This window comes from Boeremia exigua, assembly GCF_020726555.1.
Source record: "Boeremia exigua strain MPI-SDFR-AT-0100 chromosome Unknown C7974scaffold_13, whole genome shotgun sequence".
Taxonomy (NCBI): Eukaryota; Fungi; Ascomycota; class Dothideomycetes; order Pleosporales; family Didymellaceae; genus Boeremia; species Boeremia exigua.
In genome coordinates this window covers 27,510-44,611 of record NW_025763530.1, presented here as the reverse complement: position 1 = coordinate 44,611, position 17,102 = coordinate 27,510, and the positions used below count along the sequence as shown (strand labels likewise).

General features: G+C 54.1%; 6 protein-coding genes across 6 annotated transcripts; 3 read left to right on the top strand and 3 right to left on the bottom strand.

Annotated features, from left to right (window-relative positions):
• Positions 1 to 75: 75 nt before the first annotated feature.
• C7974DRAFT_466359 (uncharacterized protein) lies at positions 76 to 1,192 on the bottom strand (the record flags this gene model as incomplete). Its single annotated transcript, XM_046146327.1, has 5 exons — positions 76 to 410; positions 473 to 694; positions 746 to 868; positions 927 to 1,073; positions 1,147 to 1,192. The coding sequence occupies 5 exons, from the start codon at positions 1,190 to 1,192 to the stop codon at positions 76 to 78; spliced, it is 873 nt and encodes a 290-aa protein (XP_045991917.1).
• Positions 1,193 to 1,790: 598 nt separating this feature from the next.
• Positions 1,791 to 2,327, top strand: C7974DRAFT_65591 (uncharacterized protein). Its single transcript, XM_046147013.1, has 4 exons — positions 1,791 to 1,927; positions 1,986 to 2,037; positions 2,087 to 2,161; positions 2,211 to 2,327. Exons 1-4 carry the CDS (start codon positions 1,864 to 1,866, stop codon positions 2,284 to 2,286), a joined length of 267 nt encoding a protein of 88 aa, XP_045991916.1. The 5' UTR covers positions 1,791 to 1,863; the 3' UTR covers positions 2,287 to 2,327.
• A 164-nt stretch (positions 2,328 to 2,491) lies between these two features.
• On the bottom strand, positions 2,492 to 5,027 carry C7974DRAFT_437223 (uncharacterized protein; the record flags this gene model as incomplete). Its single annotated transcript, XM_046145179.1, has 2 exons — positions 2,492 to 2,553; positions 2,645 to 5,027. 2 exons carry the CDS (start codon positions 5,025 to 5,027, stop codon positions 2,492 to 2,494), a joined length of 2,445 nt encoding a protein of 814 aa, XP_045991915.1.
• A 1,990-nt stretch (positions 5,028 to 7,017) lies between these two features.
• C7974DRAFT_417585 (uncharacterized protein) lies at positions 7,018 to 7,905 on the top strand (the record flags this gene model as incomplete). The annotated part of the gene is made up of 1 exon (XM_046144094.1): positions 7,018 to 7,905. One exon carries the CDS (start codon positions 7,018 to 7,020, stop codon positions 7,903 to 7,905), a length of 888 nt encoding a protein of 295 aa, XP_045991914.1.
• Positions 7,906 to 9,167: 1,262 nt separating this feature from the next.
• C7974DRAFT_417584 (uncharacterized protein) lies at positions 9,168 to 11,142 on the top strand (the record flags this gene model as incomplete). The annotated part of the gene is made up of 2 exons (XM_046144093.1): positions 9,168 to 10,339; positions 10,389 to 11,142. 2 exons carry the CDS (start codon positions 9,168 to 9,170, stop codon positions 11,140 to 11,142), a joined length of 1,926 nt encoding a protein of 641 aa, XP_045991913.1.
• Positions 11,143 to 14,446: 3,304 nt separating this feature from the next.
• C7974DRAFT_321788 (uncharacterized protein) lies at positions 14,447 to 16,818 on the bottom strand (the record flags this gene model as incomplete). Its single annotated transcript, XM_046138819.1, has 3 exons — positions 14,447 to 14,719; positions 14,855 to 16,667; positions 16,718 to 16,818. 3 exons carry the CDS (start codon positions 16,816 to 16,818, stop codon positions 14,447 to 14,449), a joined length of 2,187 nt encoding a protein of 728 aa, XP_045991912.1.
• Positions 16,819 to 17,102: the final 284 nt, after the last annotated feature.

Genomic DNA, 17,102 nt, shown 5'->3' with positions numbered 1-17,102 from the left:
GTCCAGATGCTTTAAATTTTACGACTACAAAAGTCCTAATCGTATGCGTAGAGAATTTAACAAAGCTTTCGTTGTTTATACTTTCTCAACTGGATGATCTCGCCAATGTTGAAAGAACTTATTACCAGGAAACATCATGTACAGTCCTTCCATATTCTCTTCTGGGGAATGATCGAAGCCAGAGTCGTCGATAATCTTTTGCAGCTCCGCTGGGTCTGAGATCATGAACTCAAAATTGGGCGCTCTGTGTTCCTTAGCCCATTCCTGAACTTTAGTGAAGTTACGGCAGGTATGGGTCGTTGTCAGACGGGGGAATATGCCACGGTTGAATGGAATGTTTACGTGGAAAGGGAGGGGTGCAACATCAGATTGGCACATCAGGGATTGGCGAAGAGTGTCGACGCAATGATCTGCAGAGATTTTCAGTGGCTAATCCTTCGATGCATGACAAGGGAGGGGGAATATTACTTACCCCAGTGACGAAACGCAAATGAATTGCGGTCGATTTTGCCATCCTTTGTCAGCCTTTGAAGCAACTGGAATCGCTCTGGGTAAAGGAGCTTTCTTAAATCATTCAGGCAATGAAGTGAGTGCCATACATCGAGCTCGAATAGATATTCTGTGGTCCCTGGGATAGGTATCGTCGGGTGAGGAAGTTGCTTTGCCTCCTCTTCTGAGGCAACAGATATACCAACTGGAGTCGATTAGTGTTGAGAGACGGTCTTGAAACTGCTACTTAACTTACAGTCGTATAGGTCAGACCAGCGCTTGTCAATTTCATCATCTGGAAATCCCATATACTCCGTATAATTTGCCAAAGCGGCTTCAAAATGCTTTTCGTGATATTCAATCGCATTGTTGGCAGGCGCTGCTGCAGATTCAGCGACACCAACCATCGATCGGTACGGGGAACTTACATCAAACACTCAACAACGGATCTATACAACCACCGGCAGAATAAAGCCTCAAACCTGAGATAATCGTCGCCATCAGAAACACGAAGTTACTGGCACAGAGACCTATCAGAAGCCATTTCAATGGGCATCGGTTTGCGAATTCGGTCGATGGATGTGCTTCCAGAAGGGGAATCGTGCTCCATCAAGTTTTCTGACAAGCTGGTTCGGCTCTGGGAAGACTCCATCTCACCCTTTTCATCTTCCCGTGGATGTCGTGGTACCGCAGAAAATCCCATGTTGAGCTCCGGTGCTGACGTGATAGTCAATTAGATTGGGTCAGACAGAGAGGTTCGCTGATAAAATGTTCAAGTCGAGGATCAGAGTGTCTGAACATATTTGCATAGTGCTATTGGCACACAGTCATCGTCCGCAACTACCTAGGTAGTGCAAGTGGATGTACATCGACAATCGGGCCGGTATTTGGGTTGTAGATAAGAATTCTGCCGAAAGGCTTATTGCTCCAACCCGTAGGCGGGCCGGGCTGTCAATGGGAGAGCATGAACGGAGCAGAATCCGAACTTGGGTGTCGATTATAGTAAGATCTCTCAAGTGTGGGTATTGACATTCAGAAACCCTGCAAAAACCTCTATGGGGCACCTCGTGTTCTGTTCCGTTCATGCTGCCCCCCTTGTACATTGGAGTGCAGAATGTGGTGATCCCCCAGATCAGGTATTCTTTTCGGGCCTATGTTATATATTTCTCATATGCTCAACTGATTACGTTGCTGCAGTATGCCGCTACGGGGACTGCAATGTGCCGCGTTGGGGCTGGATGAGCTGTCATCTGGATCTTAGGTGCAAAAAGAGATACAAAACGACGAACAGTCGCCATCATCGTTAACGTTTCTCATCCACAACCATTCCTGACACCAAACACTAGTCATACGCGCCACAAGCCCTTCCAAAACATGAGGTCTGCTCAAATCTTCTTTGCGCTCGCCGCTATTGGCACTGCAGCTGCCTACCCAACAGGTATTTAGTCCAGACGAAAGTGAAATATGTAGTAAAAGTACTCATGATTGTTGCTCAGCGGCGATTTCAGCCAGCCCTGATTTGGCTCCTCAGACTGCTGAGGTTGCTAAGTAAACATGCCAAAATCTGCGCATGGGCGTCCTCTAATACGAGTTGTAGGAGAGACGATGCTAGCGTCGATGAGATTTCAGCTGGGCTCTACATAGACTGGGACAGCACTGGCGGCAAAGAGAAGTAAGAGTCCTCAAACGTCTTTTTGAACAACCACTCTAACCATAAATAGGAGGGAAAAATTCAGCGTTGATGAGATCTCCGCTGGGCTCTACATTGACTGGGACAGTACTGGTGGTAAGAACTAAGAGTCACTAAACATTGCCGCAAGATGTTTATCTGTTAGATAGATATGGGGATGGCAGGAGGCTCAGACTCGGTACAAAGTGTCCAAATAGTTAGCTGAAGATATGACTACAGATCAGCTACCTAGCATGCAGTAAACGCGTGACCTCTTTCTACACTCAAAACCCCGCTGTCTAACCTCTATTTCTTTAGTAGCTCTCGTATAAGCTAGGATAGCGACCTAACCCAATTCAACCCCGACCCATTTGCTACCCAGTCTAATCTAGGCGCTACCAGCCGTCGCAGCCTCCTCAAGAAAGGCAATAAACTCCTTGAGAGTGTATTCCTTGTCAGCCGCGGAAGAAGGCACAGCAGAGCTACTTGCAGCGACGGATGTGGCAGCTTCAGGTGTGATCGAGAGGGTTGGTGTAGAAGCTTCTGGTACGGACGGAGTTGCAGGGCTTGTGCCATTTCCAACCTTGAAGGTCGCAATTTTCTCAGCTGCGTGCTCAGCGGCAATCATGATGATGGCCTGTGTGTTGCCGGTCGGTAGGTCGGGATGGATGGAGGCATCGACGACGAAGAGATTGTCTGTGCCGTAGACCTTAGTGTCGGTATCCACGACGCTGGTACCATCGGTTCGCCCGTCGTCAGTGCCCATCTTAGTCGTTCCAACCCAATGATCACCAGAGATCAAGCTAGAGGTAATGATAGACTCGGGGGTTGAGCCTGCGTCTAGAGCAATAGAAGTATTGACAGTGCTATTACCCTTGCTGGTTGTGTCCATCCACCACTGGATGAAACTGGAGAGAGCTTCCTTGTCGGCGGCATCGGTCAACCAGGGCTTCACGTTGAGGACAGTGTTGCCGCCGGCTGTGATACCGAGCTCGCCAGTGGAAGTGGTTCCATGAGTAAGGAAAGTCCTGATAGTGATGATGCCATCTTTCATGTTGCTGACAGTACCCTGAAGAAAACGCTCCTTGCCATCAGTACCATTCACAGACGTCCACAAGTGCATCCTTTGCGCGGCCTGGGTCAAGATTCCGGAGCCGCTCTTGTACAAGTCCAGATCAGATTCAACAGGGTCCGAAGCAATCTCAGCGAACTTGTAGGCGGTGTGGTTGGTGGAAATCTTGAACTGCAGAGGTACCTGAGCGTGGTCCTTGAGTCCGTGACCAACGGGAAGGTCAATCCAGTCGGCCTCTTTGGGTAATTCAACTCCAGTAGTGCCACTCTGCACGATGTTCAGAGCGTCAGACTTGCCAATGCCAGAGTTCCACAAAATCCTGGGTGTCGAAAGCGCACCACCAGCAAGGACAACCTTGCCGCCTTGGTTCAGGTTGATGATCTGCTGACTGCCATCTGCGAGTTGGACGAGAACACCGGTAACCCTACTGCCAGTGCGTTTGACCTGGATGACCTTAGTCTCGAGCTTGAGAGTAAAGTTTTCAAGAGCCTCAGCGAAGGGCATATAGGTCCTGGCAGGGCCAGCACGCAGATTGTTAGCGATAGACCATGCAGGACGAGAGTAAATCATGCGCTTCTCATCTGGAGTCTTGATGGAGTCGATCTCCGTCCAGCTTTGGTCCTTGAGATAGGATTCCACAGTGGTGTAAGACATGTCATCGTAGTGCTTTCCATCAGCCGAGGGCTGAGTCGTACCGGGATTGCGGGAGTACAGACGGTCTGCGGCCTCGCTCATGTCATCCCAAGACCAACCAGCAGGCCAGTTCTTGAAATCGTGCTGAGGGGGTCGAACGAAGTTCTGTCCATTGATAGAGCTTGAACCTCCCAGAAGACATCCAGCCATGGAGGCAGTATCACTACAGATCTTCGTGCCAGGGATTGTAGACAAGCTACTCCCAAGCGCTGGAATATCGTATTGCGTAAGCGTGTTGTTCCACACCAAACCCTCGGAAGATCCCAGAGCGACGGTATTAGCAGGGCCACGCTCGATGAGAAGGACACTCAAACCAGCCTCCGCAATACGCTCGGCTGCAATGATACCAGCAGTACCGCCTCCAGCCACGATAACATCATAGGTTGTGTTTGAAGTTGTGGGTACAATAGCTGTGCCATTGCCGGTGGAAGGAGGACTGGTGTTGCCGCCGGCGCCAGGAGCAGTGCCGTTGCCGGTAGATGCGGATGCCCACGAAGCCCAGGTCTCATACTCGGCTGACTGAGCTGCCGCAGCTGGCTGGCCATACAGACCAAAGCCACCATCGTGGTAGGGCAGTTCACTGGCGGGGTCAGAAGGGGTGGTAGGTTTCGAAGACGAGAGCGCCCATCCGAGTACAGGGATTTCATCCGTCTTCTTGAAAGTGGTAGTACCACCCACAATGCATCCCTTGCAGAGGAAGGTGAAGGAGAAGTGAGTGCTGTTGACGAAGGTTCCGTTCGCGATGGGTAACGCGCTAACCGCGGTGGCATCATAGGTTGGTGGATTGGCGTAAGCCCCAGCAATACGGAAACTGCTGACGATCTCCTCACCATTGGCCCAAGCAACAAGCAAAAGGCGATTCAACATGCCTCCGCCAAACGAGACAGCTCCCCATCCTCCTGTCGGTACGACAAGTTGTCCGATGAAGTCCGTATCAATTGTCTCAGGAAGAGCGATAGCAATGCTGAAGTTACCGTTGGCATCGAGCAGCTGAAAGTCAATATCGGTGTTTGGATCAGTGTATGCGACAGGCGTCGTAGCTGCTGTCGCTAAACGGAGAAGCCCCAGGAGGGCCACCGCTGGACTGATGATTGTAGAACGCATATTGATAACGTGGAGATGTAGTATCTGAATGCTAACCGGATATAGGTATTGGTACAGAAGAATTGAATTAGAGCACAGCTCTAGTGTGATGGATAAGAGAATGAATGTGAATGAATGTAAGGCCTGGGGCCGGGAAACGAATGACTACCGAACTTGCGGTGACTGAAAGGACACAATCCAGCTGATGGTCAAAGAAAAGAAAAGGTCAGAAACTGAGCGGCTCCCCGAGATTTAAATCATTTACCCTTGGAGCGCAAACTCGCCGCAGTTTTGATCGCCAACATTGATGTCACTTGCAATCCCCACATGGGCCTGAGTATTTCGGGGGCTTTTACTTGACGCGAACTAGTGGGCACTGGGCAGGGACGTTCCTACCGAGAGATTCGTTTCTCCGTACCCTGCAAGTGCATTGCTGCTAGTTAGTACCTACCTATTCATGCATCCATAGTTACATAGATGCGTAGTCAAATTATCGGTAGTGAGTCCTCAGGACGCTGGGTCACGACAGTATGCAACTCGCACACAATGTTTGACTGGCATGTTCCGTGCTGTTGCTGCGCGGAGCTAAGCATCCCACAGAATGCAGGTGTTTTGAAACGGTGCCTGAAGCCGGATCCGTGACGAAGGCAGCACTTCAGAGGCGGGAGTCGGTGGCGACTAACATTGGTGGAACTTCTGTTAAAGATGGATTGTCGCATTGTCTCTGATAATAAAGCTCAAACAAACTCAAACAACATCGCGGTGAGATGAGATTGCGACGCTTTTCATTCGCCCATTGTTCCAAGAGGGAGCAGGGAGTCACCCTGTCATCTCTCGGCGAAACGTTACGGGCTCAAGCGAGCATCTCTAGCATCTTGGCATCGCACGATCCAGGCGCTTACATATCTCAGTTCTACCTAGCCAATTGAGCTACCTTCAGCCCATCTAATGGATGCATGCAATGCTCCACTTATATACTTGGGCGGAGGTCGGAAGAGCAGGTACAGTACCTACACAGTAAGGGTTAAAGTAGCTGAGGCTCCACAGTCTGTGCTGTTGTCGCCAATTAAACAAGGAGGCTTAAATTTATAACGAACCAGATCTTAGCCAGTAGTATCTGTAAGATACATCAACATGTGGTGCAATCCAGGTATTCTCGCTAAGCACAGATGATGAAACGTTGGCTACTTATCCTTAACATACTGTACAAAAGTAGTTTTCTTGTTTGCAAAGCACTGTCAATCGAGACTATCGTACAATTGTACCCAAACTCTCAATGCGTCTGTACAATGGCGCGTTGAAATTGATCCCAGAGCCGTTGTTAGCTGACAAGTAATGGTCCTAGCAGTAGAGTAGGCACGTCAATTTGTAGATGTTTTCTGTAATCAGGCAGGTTGCAATTCGTACGTCGCAGCTGAGAGACACAGCCCTTGAAGCAAGCGGGTATGTACCTTCGTAAGCTGCGGGTACTAAAGACGTACCTGCAGCTCTTTGTCATACTTGCAAGGTCCTCTGAGCCTTGCGTAGCTATTCCGCGCAACGACAAAACTTGCTGCCATTTTCTTTGAATCGGCAATCAATAATTTGAACAATTTGAAGAGGATCATAGTATGGCAGATGAAATGGGTCTCTAGACGACAAGAATACGGAGCTCGCAAACCGGAGACAAGCTGTGCGCCCCTCTGCTGGTCGTGTTCACTGCCAAGTCTGCGAGAAGTGCCCCACGACAAGGCTGTATCAAATGCGGTGGCTGTGCAAGGTGGCCATGCGACGTCTCCGTTATATTTGTCTTGTATATCATACTGCGAGGCCAAACTTTTGACACTGCGAAGATTAACTCAATGAGCGGCGTATGAAATGTCTAGGTAGTCGCCGACTATAAGCCTCGTGCAGCGGGGGCTGCGGCTCAGCCGCACTTCGATAACCCCGCAGCTTCAACACGTCAAGTATAAAGCAAGGTTGACACTCCTCAAGAGGAAAGCTTCTGGCTTCCCAAGATTGTGTCGCTACCATGTCATCTTCTACGTACCACAATCTGCCTGAACAACACCTGTATCACGCGAACCAGCCTCAGGACAACACACCGTATTCTCAGCCTTACGCACACTTTCCATCAGCTCCTACCCCGTATGCCGACGAGCAAGGATCGCTATACCCGCAGTCTTATGTGGAGCAACAAGGGCCGCTTTCGGCTCCAGACGCAAATGCAACAGCTTCTGTGAGGCCTAGCGGGTTGAAGCCTGCCGTAGAGCCTCACATCTCCGAGACGCCGTCTTCATATACAGAGTCTGATTCTCCCGGCAAAACACACCTCCTGTCTCAACGCAACGATGTCTACCTCGACTGGGCCATCAAGATACTCAGCGTGGCTGCAGCAGTCACCTTTGGCATCTGGGCACCGATCTCGTACAAAATCACGGCGGACGGGAACAGTGGGAACGACAAGGCACAAGCATCTCTCATGTCAGAAATTAGCTCAATGAGAGCCGAAGCCGAGACTGCAGCCTCTGCACAACGGTCGGCTGTCACTGCTCTAGCCAAACTTCGAGACCAGCTGGACAATATTGGACTACTACGCGCATGGGAGTTCTGTGATGGGCAGACAGTAGCAGTTTGCAGAAGCCTGAAGTCTTCGTCAACAAACGTTATTGAGGCACTCTCCAGCCTGGGAGGGTTGCAGGCCGCGAGTTCGACCATAGGTCAGGCTACATCAGCAGCCTCTAGTGCGCCTACTAGCGGGTCTTCAGATTCACACTCGGCCGGAGGGTCAAGATTGGGAGGCACAGCGATTATAGCAGTTGTACTTGGATCAGTCTTTGGTGGGATTGTTATCGTTGGATTGATCGTTGGCGTAATGGCGAAGCGGAGGAGACTGCGCGTAACTGGGAAAGAAGGCTAATGCAAGCAGGGGCTTCCCAGCAACGCGATGGATGGAACCGAGTTAATTTCATTGGTTGGAAATACGTGGGTGATGCGATATCAGGAGCTCAACACACTGACCGACGAACTTTCCACATGCACAGTACCTAAGGAGGAACGAATGTAACATTAGTCAACTGCATACAGGTTACTGTTTTGCGCTCCGTGATTGCCCAGCCACGGGTTTCCCTATCGATAGGTATGTGCGTGGGGCGCATGCAATACCTATCTAGCCTGATATGTACTGACCCACGTCAGCCGATGAAACGCGTGTAACCCAGCTCTGCGTCGCGCGGCGACAACTCGCCGCGAGTGTTTGTACGCGGATTGTGAACGCGGCTCAGGTGCGATAGATATTGTGTACAGACCTCAGCGGCCTCAGGCACCTGCTTGACACCTCCAGGTCAACACAGGCATCTTCGAAATCGGTAGCCGATGCCGCTGCCAAACCTCGCTTAATCTCCAGATCTTACACCGGGCTCGCATCAGCAATTTGGGCGCGGGACTGCCCAATCGCCCCGCTCAACCGAGGCCACCATCGCCTCCACAAAAGCGACGGAAAGGGCCGAATTAGCCGTGGCTGAAAGACAACGAATACCAGATTCAGGTTGACGGCGGGGATGGTAGCAGCGAATGGCTGATCATCCAAAAAGGGACCGCGTACTTCAATCAAGGGAGGCTGTTCTTTGTCAAGGAAATTCACACGCAGAATGGCAGAGTAGAGGTCACAGAATTCCTCAGCGCCACCAGCGAAGACGTTAAACTGGGCGCGCTTGAATACATTTTGGATCGCACCAACCAAACAGACAGGACACTGTCCTATGACCAAGTTGAGAACATAAACAACAAAGCGGATATATTACCGTTCGAGCAATATGCGCACAGTACGCATAGCAGACGTGCTGCAAACCTTGTTTGTCGGTACGTGAGAACTGAGGACGGCCTGAGGTGTTGCGACAACGACTACAACCCGATCAACGACAAACCATGGGAAGACTGGAGGGATTGCGTCAAATGCAACTGGCCCGTTGATCTTGATGGTGGCTGGTCTTATTGCTCAGGCTGCAAGGCGATTATGCACGACAACTGCCTTACAAAGAACGGCAAACATTTTCTACGAGAGAAATACCAGGGCGAGACTTGTACACTCCACCTTGCGGATCCCAAAGACCCAAACATAGAGGCAGCCGCGGAGTGTCGGAAATGCAAAAAACGTACAAGTACGATGTGACAGGCGATGTCATGTCACTGGAATTTGGCTCTGGGAACCTCAGGCATTCCAACCCCTACTTTCGTCTCTCCATCGACATTGGAACCAGTCATGTCCGGTTCTCATGTGGTTCCCGTCATGGTAATTATGCCGCTACAAGAGACAGTCGGCTTTCAAATGTGCAGGTGCCAACGGGTACCAGAGACCTAGCTAAGATAAACGTGGGCTCAAGCACGTTCATCCCAGTCGACGACGAAGAATTTATCCAGATCAGCCCAATCAAGGATCTCATCCTTCAATCAGACGTGGACAAGAGGTTTGAGGATAAGGGAGTGTTGTTCACCCGAGATGAGGTGCTCGCCTACGTGCTCAAACTCATCATCACCGAAGCCGTAGCAGAGCTTTGCAACTCGGAGCGAGGGGACACAGTGACCCAAGAAGAGTTGGAAGAGAAGGGTATTTTCCTTGCTACTACGTTTCCAGCAGCTTTCAGTCCAATGGAAAAGACAAGGTATCTGACATACTTCTACGCGGCCTTCCGATACGTTCGGAAATTGGCAACTTCTGAACCAGTTGCTGCAACCTACAAATATGCCCCAGAGCGGAAGGACAGAACGCCTCTATTGACTCTGATGTTCGACTTTGGTGGCAGAACAGTTGATTGTGCCTTAATCCTGTGCAATAACAAGGGCGACATCAAGACTGTGCATCAATTTGGTGTCTCCCTTGGCGTTGATGTACCTCTCAACGAATCTTGGAAGGAGATCCGCAACAAAGAGCTAGGGGACATTGCTGGAAACTGGAATGCTCTAAAAAGTTACAGTGAGGAGTTCCAAAAGGTGGCCGTCAATGACCAGGACTCAACTCAGGACTTGGACGAGTACTTCCCTCCTAGTCTCAAAAAGACCCAGGGCGGCTTAGATATCCGCTCCATCTTCAAAAAACATTGGATAGCCAACGTGAAGAGGGCTGACAACGATCTGAATCAGAAACTCGACGAGATCTTTGAGGCAGGCACCTTGGAGGTTCGACGGACAGTTGTGGATCTTTTGGACGATTATCCAAAACGCCACACTCATTTGAAAATGCAAGTTGGGCTGTGCGGTGGAGGTCCGCTTTTTCCTTGTATCCGTGGCATACTTGAAGAACTGGTTTCTCGCCGAGGATACCGAGGAGTTCCACAACTGTTCACGCAAGGCAAGGTGTAAGTTTGTTCACCATCTGCCGCCATAACGATGGCTAACGTCTTGCAGGAATAGCGCTGCTGTGGTCGGCTTAGACTTGAAGGTGCAGGAGATGATGAAATACCCGTTGGCCGTTGCGCCCATCACAATCTGTCTCGAACAAAACGTCCCACACACCTTGTACCCCAACAGGATCGCAGCCACTGGTGGCACACATTCGATTTCACGAGATCCCGCCGCGGATGTTGAGCTCCTGGTCCTGGCACTCAAGGGCCAGGCGATCACAAGCCCAAAACTGCCAGTCAACCAGGCTCCTCCAACCAATTTCGTGTATATGGACAGCAACCTAGAATACGGACGAGATGCTGTGACGACGTTCAAAGCTACGTTCAGCGACGTCAAGTACAAAACAAACCAGAATCATTTTCTCGTCGCTCAGGACAACAGGAAGTTCTACTGTTGCGCTGAGCTTCGCATCTCCTGCAAACACTGGAGCGAAAAGACCAAAGCCCTAACTGCCTTGAAAATCACCATAGACATGGAAGGGGGGACGGTCGAGTGTGAGGGAATTCTGTATTCCCTACACAAGTGGAATGCCCCCGGAATCAACTCCGATGATCAGTTCGACATGATCGAGAGGGAGATCAGTGTCTTGGAACGCTTGAAGGAAGAGACGCTCGAAAATGTCAAGAAGCACGTGAAAGATCTAGAGGACGAGGGTCTTGCCAAGTTGCATACAGACATCTATCAAGTTGTGTCTCTCAACATGGAGGAGTACAACAATTTCGATGTAATCTACGCTGCCCAAGATCTAGACGACTAGTCATGCGATGCCCATGTTCTGGTCACCAGTCGAGAAAAGCAAGAGGCGGAGATGTTCGTATCTGCGGCTAGCACAGGAGTTGGACAGTTACATAGCGACTGGCGCATACGTTTTGTATACGGGTTGGACATCATTAGGGGAGGCTTTCGATTTCATGTAGCCGACTAGCGGCATCATACCTGTTGGATTTCAAGGATGCATTACCATAGAATTTCGGAATATACTGTTTGTAGAATTGTGCATCTCTGCGTTGATATCTTTCTAGTTCTCAGTCACCAAGAGGCTCTGACCGCCTCATCTCAGCCAGGTTACAATTCCAAACACCGATATGAGCACTTGACCTCAAATTTGAGATTACATAGGCAACATTGAGTCACGAAATGATCGTCTCACTCCCGACCGATACAATCGATGACTCTGCTATCGTACCACAGGCTCGGATCGATGAAGGAAGACGTTGAGAGACTGAAGAGCTCTGAGGCTGGGTTCAAGATAGCAGCGCCGCCGCGGTAGGTTTTCCCGAAGCGTTAACTAAGTGGTGACGTAGGAGGTAATCCTACAGGCTCACTCCACAAGAGGAGTAGATGAGACAGCTCTTTGTTGACACTCTCGGGTCTATCAACGTTGGCAACGGTCCCATCAGCGGGAGATAACGTGCTTGAAACACCATACAGAATACCAGTACCCGATACGGTGCCCGGTTACCGCAGATCCAAGCCATCTCGACTCCAATTTTGCACATTTTGACACACCTTCTGCAATCCAGCTTTCTAAACGGAAAACTCCCCAAATCACATCAACCCCATCAACGCCTCGCTCAACACAGCAAAGCGAGAATGCAAGCGGTCCCGCAGAGCAGTGATCCCAAGATCACAATTTTAAGTAAGTATATTTGCCGATCAACGCGACGCTGCCATACCCAATCATTTTCTGCACTTTCAGCACGCAATACTCTAATCAGGAAACCACGAAACCTAACCAGAAACACAGCTTGAGATGTACAACACGTCTAGAACGTGGACGCTACATTTACTTACCTACCCTTCTAGTACAGAAGTCCTGGCAATAACCAGTAGCAGCTCCCGCCATTCCAGCCATGTCCCACTTCTGAACCACGAGGACCTAATCTTGTTCAACACTAAATCATGGCCATAACGCGCAATGAGAGTGTCGCGGGCTTCTGTGCTCGCTCAATCGTGTACGCACCTCAATCAACGACCCCTGGGAGGTCGGTTTACTGAAGAGTAGCCAGACGGATGAGAATTACACTCAGTCAATCAGTCAATGGAAACCAGGATTTCGGGGTTTAGACACACGCTCTATACCATACCCAAAGCGCTCCCTACTAGAGCACCATCAGACTTGTCAATTTACCACACACACCCCACACGTCAGCGACAAGCCGCCATCCCGCGTCGGCACAACCCATACAACGACAACACAGCACAAAACACGATACACCAGAACCTCCAGACTGCACGACACCCACGAACCCGCAATCACGATGCGTCCACACCGACCGGCCCCGTATCCCGCCTCTGCGCGGTCCCAGCCCCGTGACACGCTGGCGCTTGTATTGATTGCGAGCTGGCGGTTGAAAACTGTGCTACGCTTGCTACGGTGGTAGGTGAAAATGGTATGCGGGATGCGGGTGCGAGATGTGAGATAGAGCTAACGGGGAGCTTGACAACGACGGCCTCAACGATCTTGACGGGGACGTTGACGAGGAGGAGGATGTTGACGGCGCCGTTAACGACGCCAATCCCTCCCCACTTGATATCTGCGACATCGACCACTAAATCACCTAGGGAGGCACACCAAGACGCTTCCGTCTGCGGCATCAATTGCAACTTGGTCAGTCAAGTTCGCTAACAACTCGACGCTGGATTCTTGGGACATGGGTACGTGTGGCGCGGACTGGACTGGACTGGACTTGTCTGGTCTGCTCTCATCTCCCCGTATCTTCCCCATCCTACTCTGGGTACTCTACTCTGCGCTCCCTGCATCTCCACACTGTCCGCCACAGAACTCTGGGCTGGTCCGCCACCCTCTCTTTACCTCTACCCTGTCCTCTCCTCTTCTACCCTCTCCTCCCCTATCCTCTCCTTTCTTCCCCTCTGTCCCACTCCTCTCCTCCACCTTTCCCTCCCCTACCATACCTACTCCACCCGACTCCACCCGAATCACCCCAGACACTAGCCTCGACAACACTCAGCCGAGAGATGGGTGGATAGACAGGCATGATCAGTTATTGTCGGATGACTAGATACATACCTACATACATAGATACATGCATACACACATAAGCGTGTGCGCATATGCACATGTGCGCACAGATGTTACGCGTGAGTACGCAAGTCAGCATCGCCCAAGTGCAGTAAGTATCGCGTGTGAGTCCACATATCAGCATCGCGTCTAAGTACACATATCGGTAATCAGTATCAGTATCCTATCGTCACCGCCACTTCCCCACGCTCCTCCACGACAACCCAATACAACCCCAGGCCGCCACACGCTCCAAGATCACTCCACTCCATCACTCACCTCCTCTCCACCTCCAATCCCACTCCACCTCCAGATCCCTCCACATCCCCTCCACAGCGCTCGCGCACCGCTCGCGCACCGCTCAAGAAACACACCCAAACCAACCACCACTCAAGCACCAACCGCCGCTCAACCACCAAGTACCGAGCACCGCTCGAGCACCAACCACCAAGCCTCCGCATCCGCGTCCGTCTGTGACTGCGACGCAGACCGCGGGGAGGGGTATGAATCCACACTGCCCGGCCCGGCCTGCGCTGTGCGAAGCGCGCTGTACTAGTGCTCGTGCTCATGCTCATGCTTCTGCTGTGCTTGTGCTTCTGCTATGCTTGTGCTCATGCTCATGCTCATGCTCATGCTCATGCTCGTGCTCGTACTCGTGCTCGTGCTCGTGCGATGCGAGATATACGATATGCGATATGCGAAGTCGAGGCTCAGGAGCTAGGTGCTGGATTCACGAGATTCACGGGGTGGGAGGATAGAGGATGGAACAATGCGTTCAGTATGCATGGATGTAGCGATACGCTGATGTGGGTATCCAGGCTAGGTAGTCGATTCCGTCGGGCCGTTCATCCAGGCCATCCAGTCCAACAGCCCAACAGTCCAACAGTCGAACAGTCCAACAGGGCATGCAGGCCAGCCAGTCGACCCCGCGCAGGCCATCCATCCAGGCCATTCATCCAGGCCATCCAGTGTATCCAGCCCCTTAACCCAACCAGACCACCTCCACCCACCCAACGCTACCAACCCATCTTCGTCACAACTACTCCCCTACCTCCGCCTGAATCGCAAGCCTCCCAACCCCGCCCTCGACACCCTCGACACCCTCTCCACCCTCCCTCACACTTGCTTTCTTCCTCCGCCTCCCCTTGCCCTTGCCCTTGACACCCCTCCCGCCCTCGGCAACAAGCGGGGCGGCATCTCTGACCCATCTCGCGACGGCATCGGCGCGGTCCGTTGCTATGGGGTACGCGGCGTGCTGGGGGTCGGGTTGGAAGCGGGTGGAGGGCTCTCTGTCTTTTTCCTTGTCCTTGTCCTTGTCCTTGTCGCCAGCTACGTCTGCGTCTGCGTCTGCGTCTCCACCCGCATGTGTTTCTGCACGCGACGCAGCTCCGTCAGTAATAGCGCGCGTCTTAGCGCCATTGGGCAGTTTGCCCTGCTTCACAGCCACAGCCGCAGCCTCGGCCTCAGCATCGCGGCGCTCGTCGTCCTGGAAGCGGACTTCGCGCGCGCGCACCGCGCGCTGGAACGACGCCTCGTCGACGACGCGCTCGTCGGCCAGGGCATCGAGGATGGCCTCGTGTTTGTGGCGGTCGCGGCGCTGGGCGGGGGACTCGGGTGTGTCGGTGGTGGACCCGGGGCGCGTGAGGGCCGAGGAGGGGGCGTGGGAGTGGGCGCGGGGCGAGGCGCTGCTGGACGCCGGGCGGCACAGCGACTCCCACGAGGCGCCGAGCCCGATCCAGTTCGCGCCGCGCCGCAGCACTTCGACCCAGTCGCCCCGTGCGGGGCTGCGGGCGGCGAGGAACACGGGGTAGCCGTCGAGGCGGCGGGCGAGGCGCGCGGCGTTGTGGGCGTGGCGCAGGAGCTCCTTGGGCGGGGTCTGCAGGAGCGCGTGGGTGAGGAGCAGCGAGTGCAGGGCTTCGGCGAGGAGCGGGTGGTAGGTGACGGATTCGTTGGTGGGGAGGGGCGAGGGCGGGGTGTTTGGTGGAGGCGGGTAGGGCGGGAGCGCGGCGGGCGGGACGGCGTCGAAGAGCTGGTTCAGGGTGAAGACGGGCGGCGGAGGGAGTTTTGGCCAGGCGTGGGCGGGGGGTTTCTTGTAGGGCGCCAGGGCGGTGGACGCGTCGTGCAGGCCGGGGTGGCCGTTTGTGTTGGCGTGGCCGCCGTTTGTGTTGTGACTACCACTGCCGCGTGTGTCCGCCTGGAACTGCCGCAGCAAAGCCTCAGCGGCGGCCACGTCAATGCCCGGGGTGTAGTCGAAGTGGGCCAGGAAGGCCGTGTAGTCACGCAGGGCGCGCTTCGCGTTCTGGCGCAGCTGCTTGCGGCTGTCTGCGCGCGCCAGCCTCGCCGCGGCCTCGTCTGGTGTGTCCTCGGCTCCCGCTGCGTCTCGCGCCTCCTGGGCCTGCAGGCCGTCCAGCGCGGCGGCGACGTGGCGGCAGGCGACGGCCAGGTACACGCCGGCGCGGTGGAACAGCAGCTGGGCCTCGAGCGAGCTGGGCTGGTCGTCGTCGGGCACGCGGGCCTCGTTGCGCCAGTCGCGGTCGCGCTCGCGGTCGCGCTCTCGTTCTCGCTCGGCGGTCGCGGGCACCAGCTGGCGGCCCTGGCGGTGGGTGGCGGCGCGGTGGCGGGCGGCGGCCAGGGCAGCCGTCAGGTCGCGGGCGCTGTTGGCCAGGTCGTCCTTGAACAGCCGCGTCAGGGCGCGGGTCCGCAGTGCACTCCCATCGGCCGGGCGCTCGGCCAGCACGTCGTCCAGGGCTGCCAGCGGGGTGCTTTGGGCCAGCATGCGGCTGGGGATCTTCTCGTGGAAGAAGTGCACGTACTTGGCGTCGACGTCGGCCGGGCTGCGCTGCAGCACCAGCGCGGCCACGTCCTCCAGCGTGCTCGCGCCCTGCATCGTCGCCACGCTCGCCGCGATCTCGTCCAGGCGATACGCGGCCGCCAGCTTGCCCGTGGCCAGCTCGCGCATGCGGTGCTTGCGCTCGCGGCTCAGCGTCCCCCCGCCAGCCACGCCCAGCCCCAGCGCGGCCGCCGGCCCCAGCAGCCCCTGCGCGTTGTTCAGCGCGGCGCTCGTCAGCCCGCTCGTCGCGCGCACCGCCAGCGTCGTGGCCTCGTCGACCAGGCGGCGGATCTTCAGCACGTCGTAGAACACGGCCGGGTCGATGGGATGCGGCCGCGGGCTCAGGAAGTTGCTGTGCGCCAGCGACTCCAGCACCTCGGGCGGCAGCTGCAGCCACGGCCCGTGGAACGAGGAGATGAATCGCCAGTGCCTGCGCGCATCAGCACTTGCAGACAAGACCCGCGCGTGCTGGAGCCCTACTTGTTGCGGCAGATGATGAGCGCCGGCGCCTCGCCCGTCTTCTTGCGCCCATTGCCCGCCGTGCCCGCTGTCTCGCCCGCGCTCTTCTTGTTCTTGGCCATGTCGCTGTCCGGTGCTGGGTGCCGCAGCGGCGTCGCGGGCCCGCAGACAAATTTCCAGCCCGCTCGCCTGCTAGCGTCTCCGCCGAACCGCCGTTCCCCGTTGCTCCAGCCCGCCGCAGCCATGGCAGGTGTACCAGCATCGTGGCTGATGTCTCACCCGACATGTCCGAGCCAGATCACTACACTAATCTCTCGCTGTCGTCTGCTCTTCATTCTTGCACTTCCGTCTTGCACCTCCGTCTGGCACCTCGTCTTGCACCCCACGTCCTGTGTTGTTCCTGCCA

Excerpts from the sequence above, each read along its gene's own strand:
- C7974DRAFT_65591 (XM_046147013.1), top strand. The coding sequence starts at position 1,864 with ATGAGGTCTGCTCAAATCTTCTTTGCGCTCGCCGCTATTGGCACTGCA. Across the intron at positions 1,928-1,985 it reads TGCAGCTGCCTACCCAACAG|CGGCGATTTCAGCCAGCCCT; the intron begins GTATTTAGTCCA and ends ATTGTTGCTCAG. Across the intron at positions 2,038-2,086 it reads CAGACTGCTGAGGTTGCTAA|GAGAGACGATGCTAGCGTCG; the intron begins GTAAACATGCCA and ends TACGAGTTGTAG.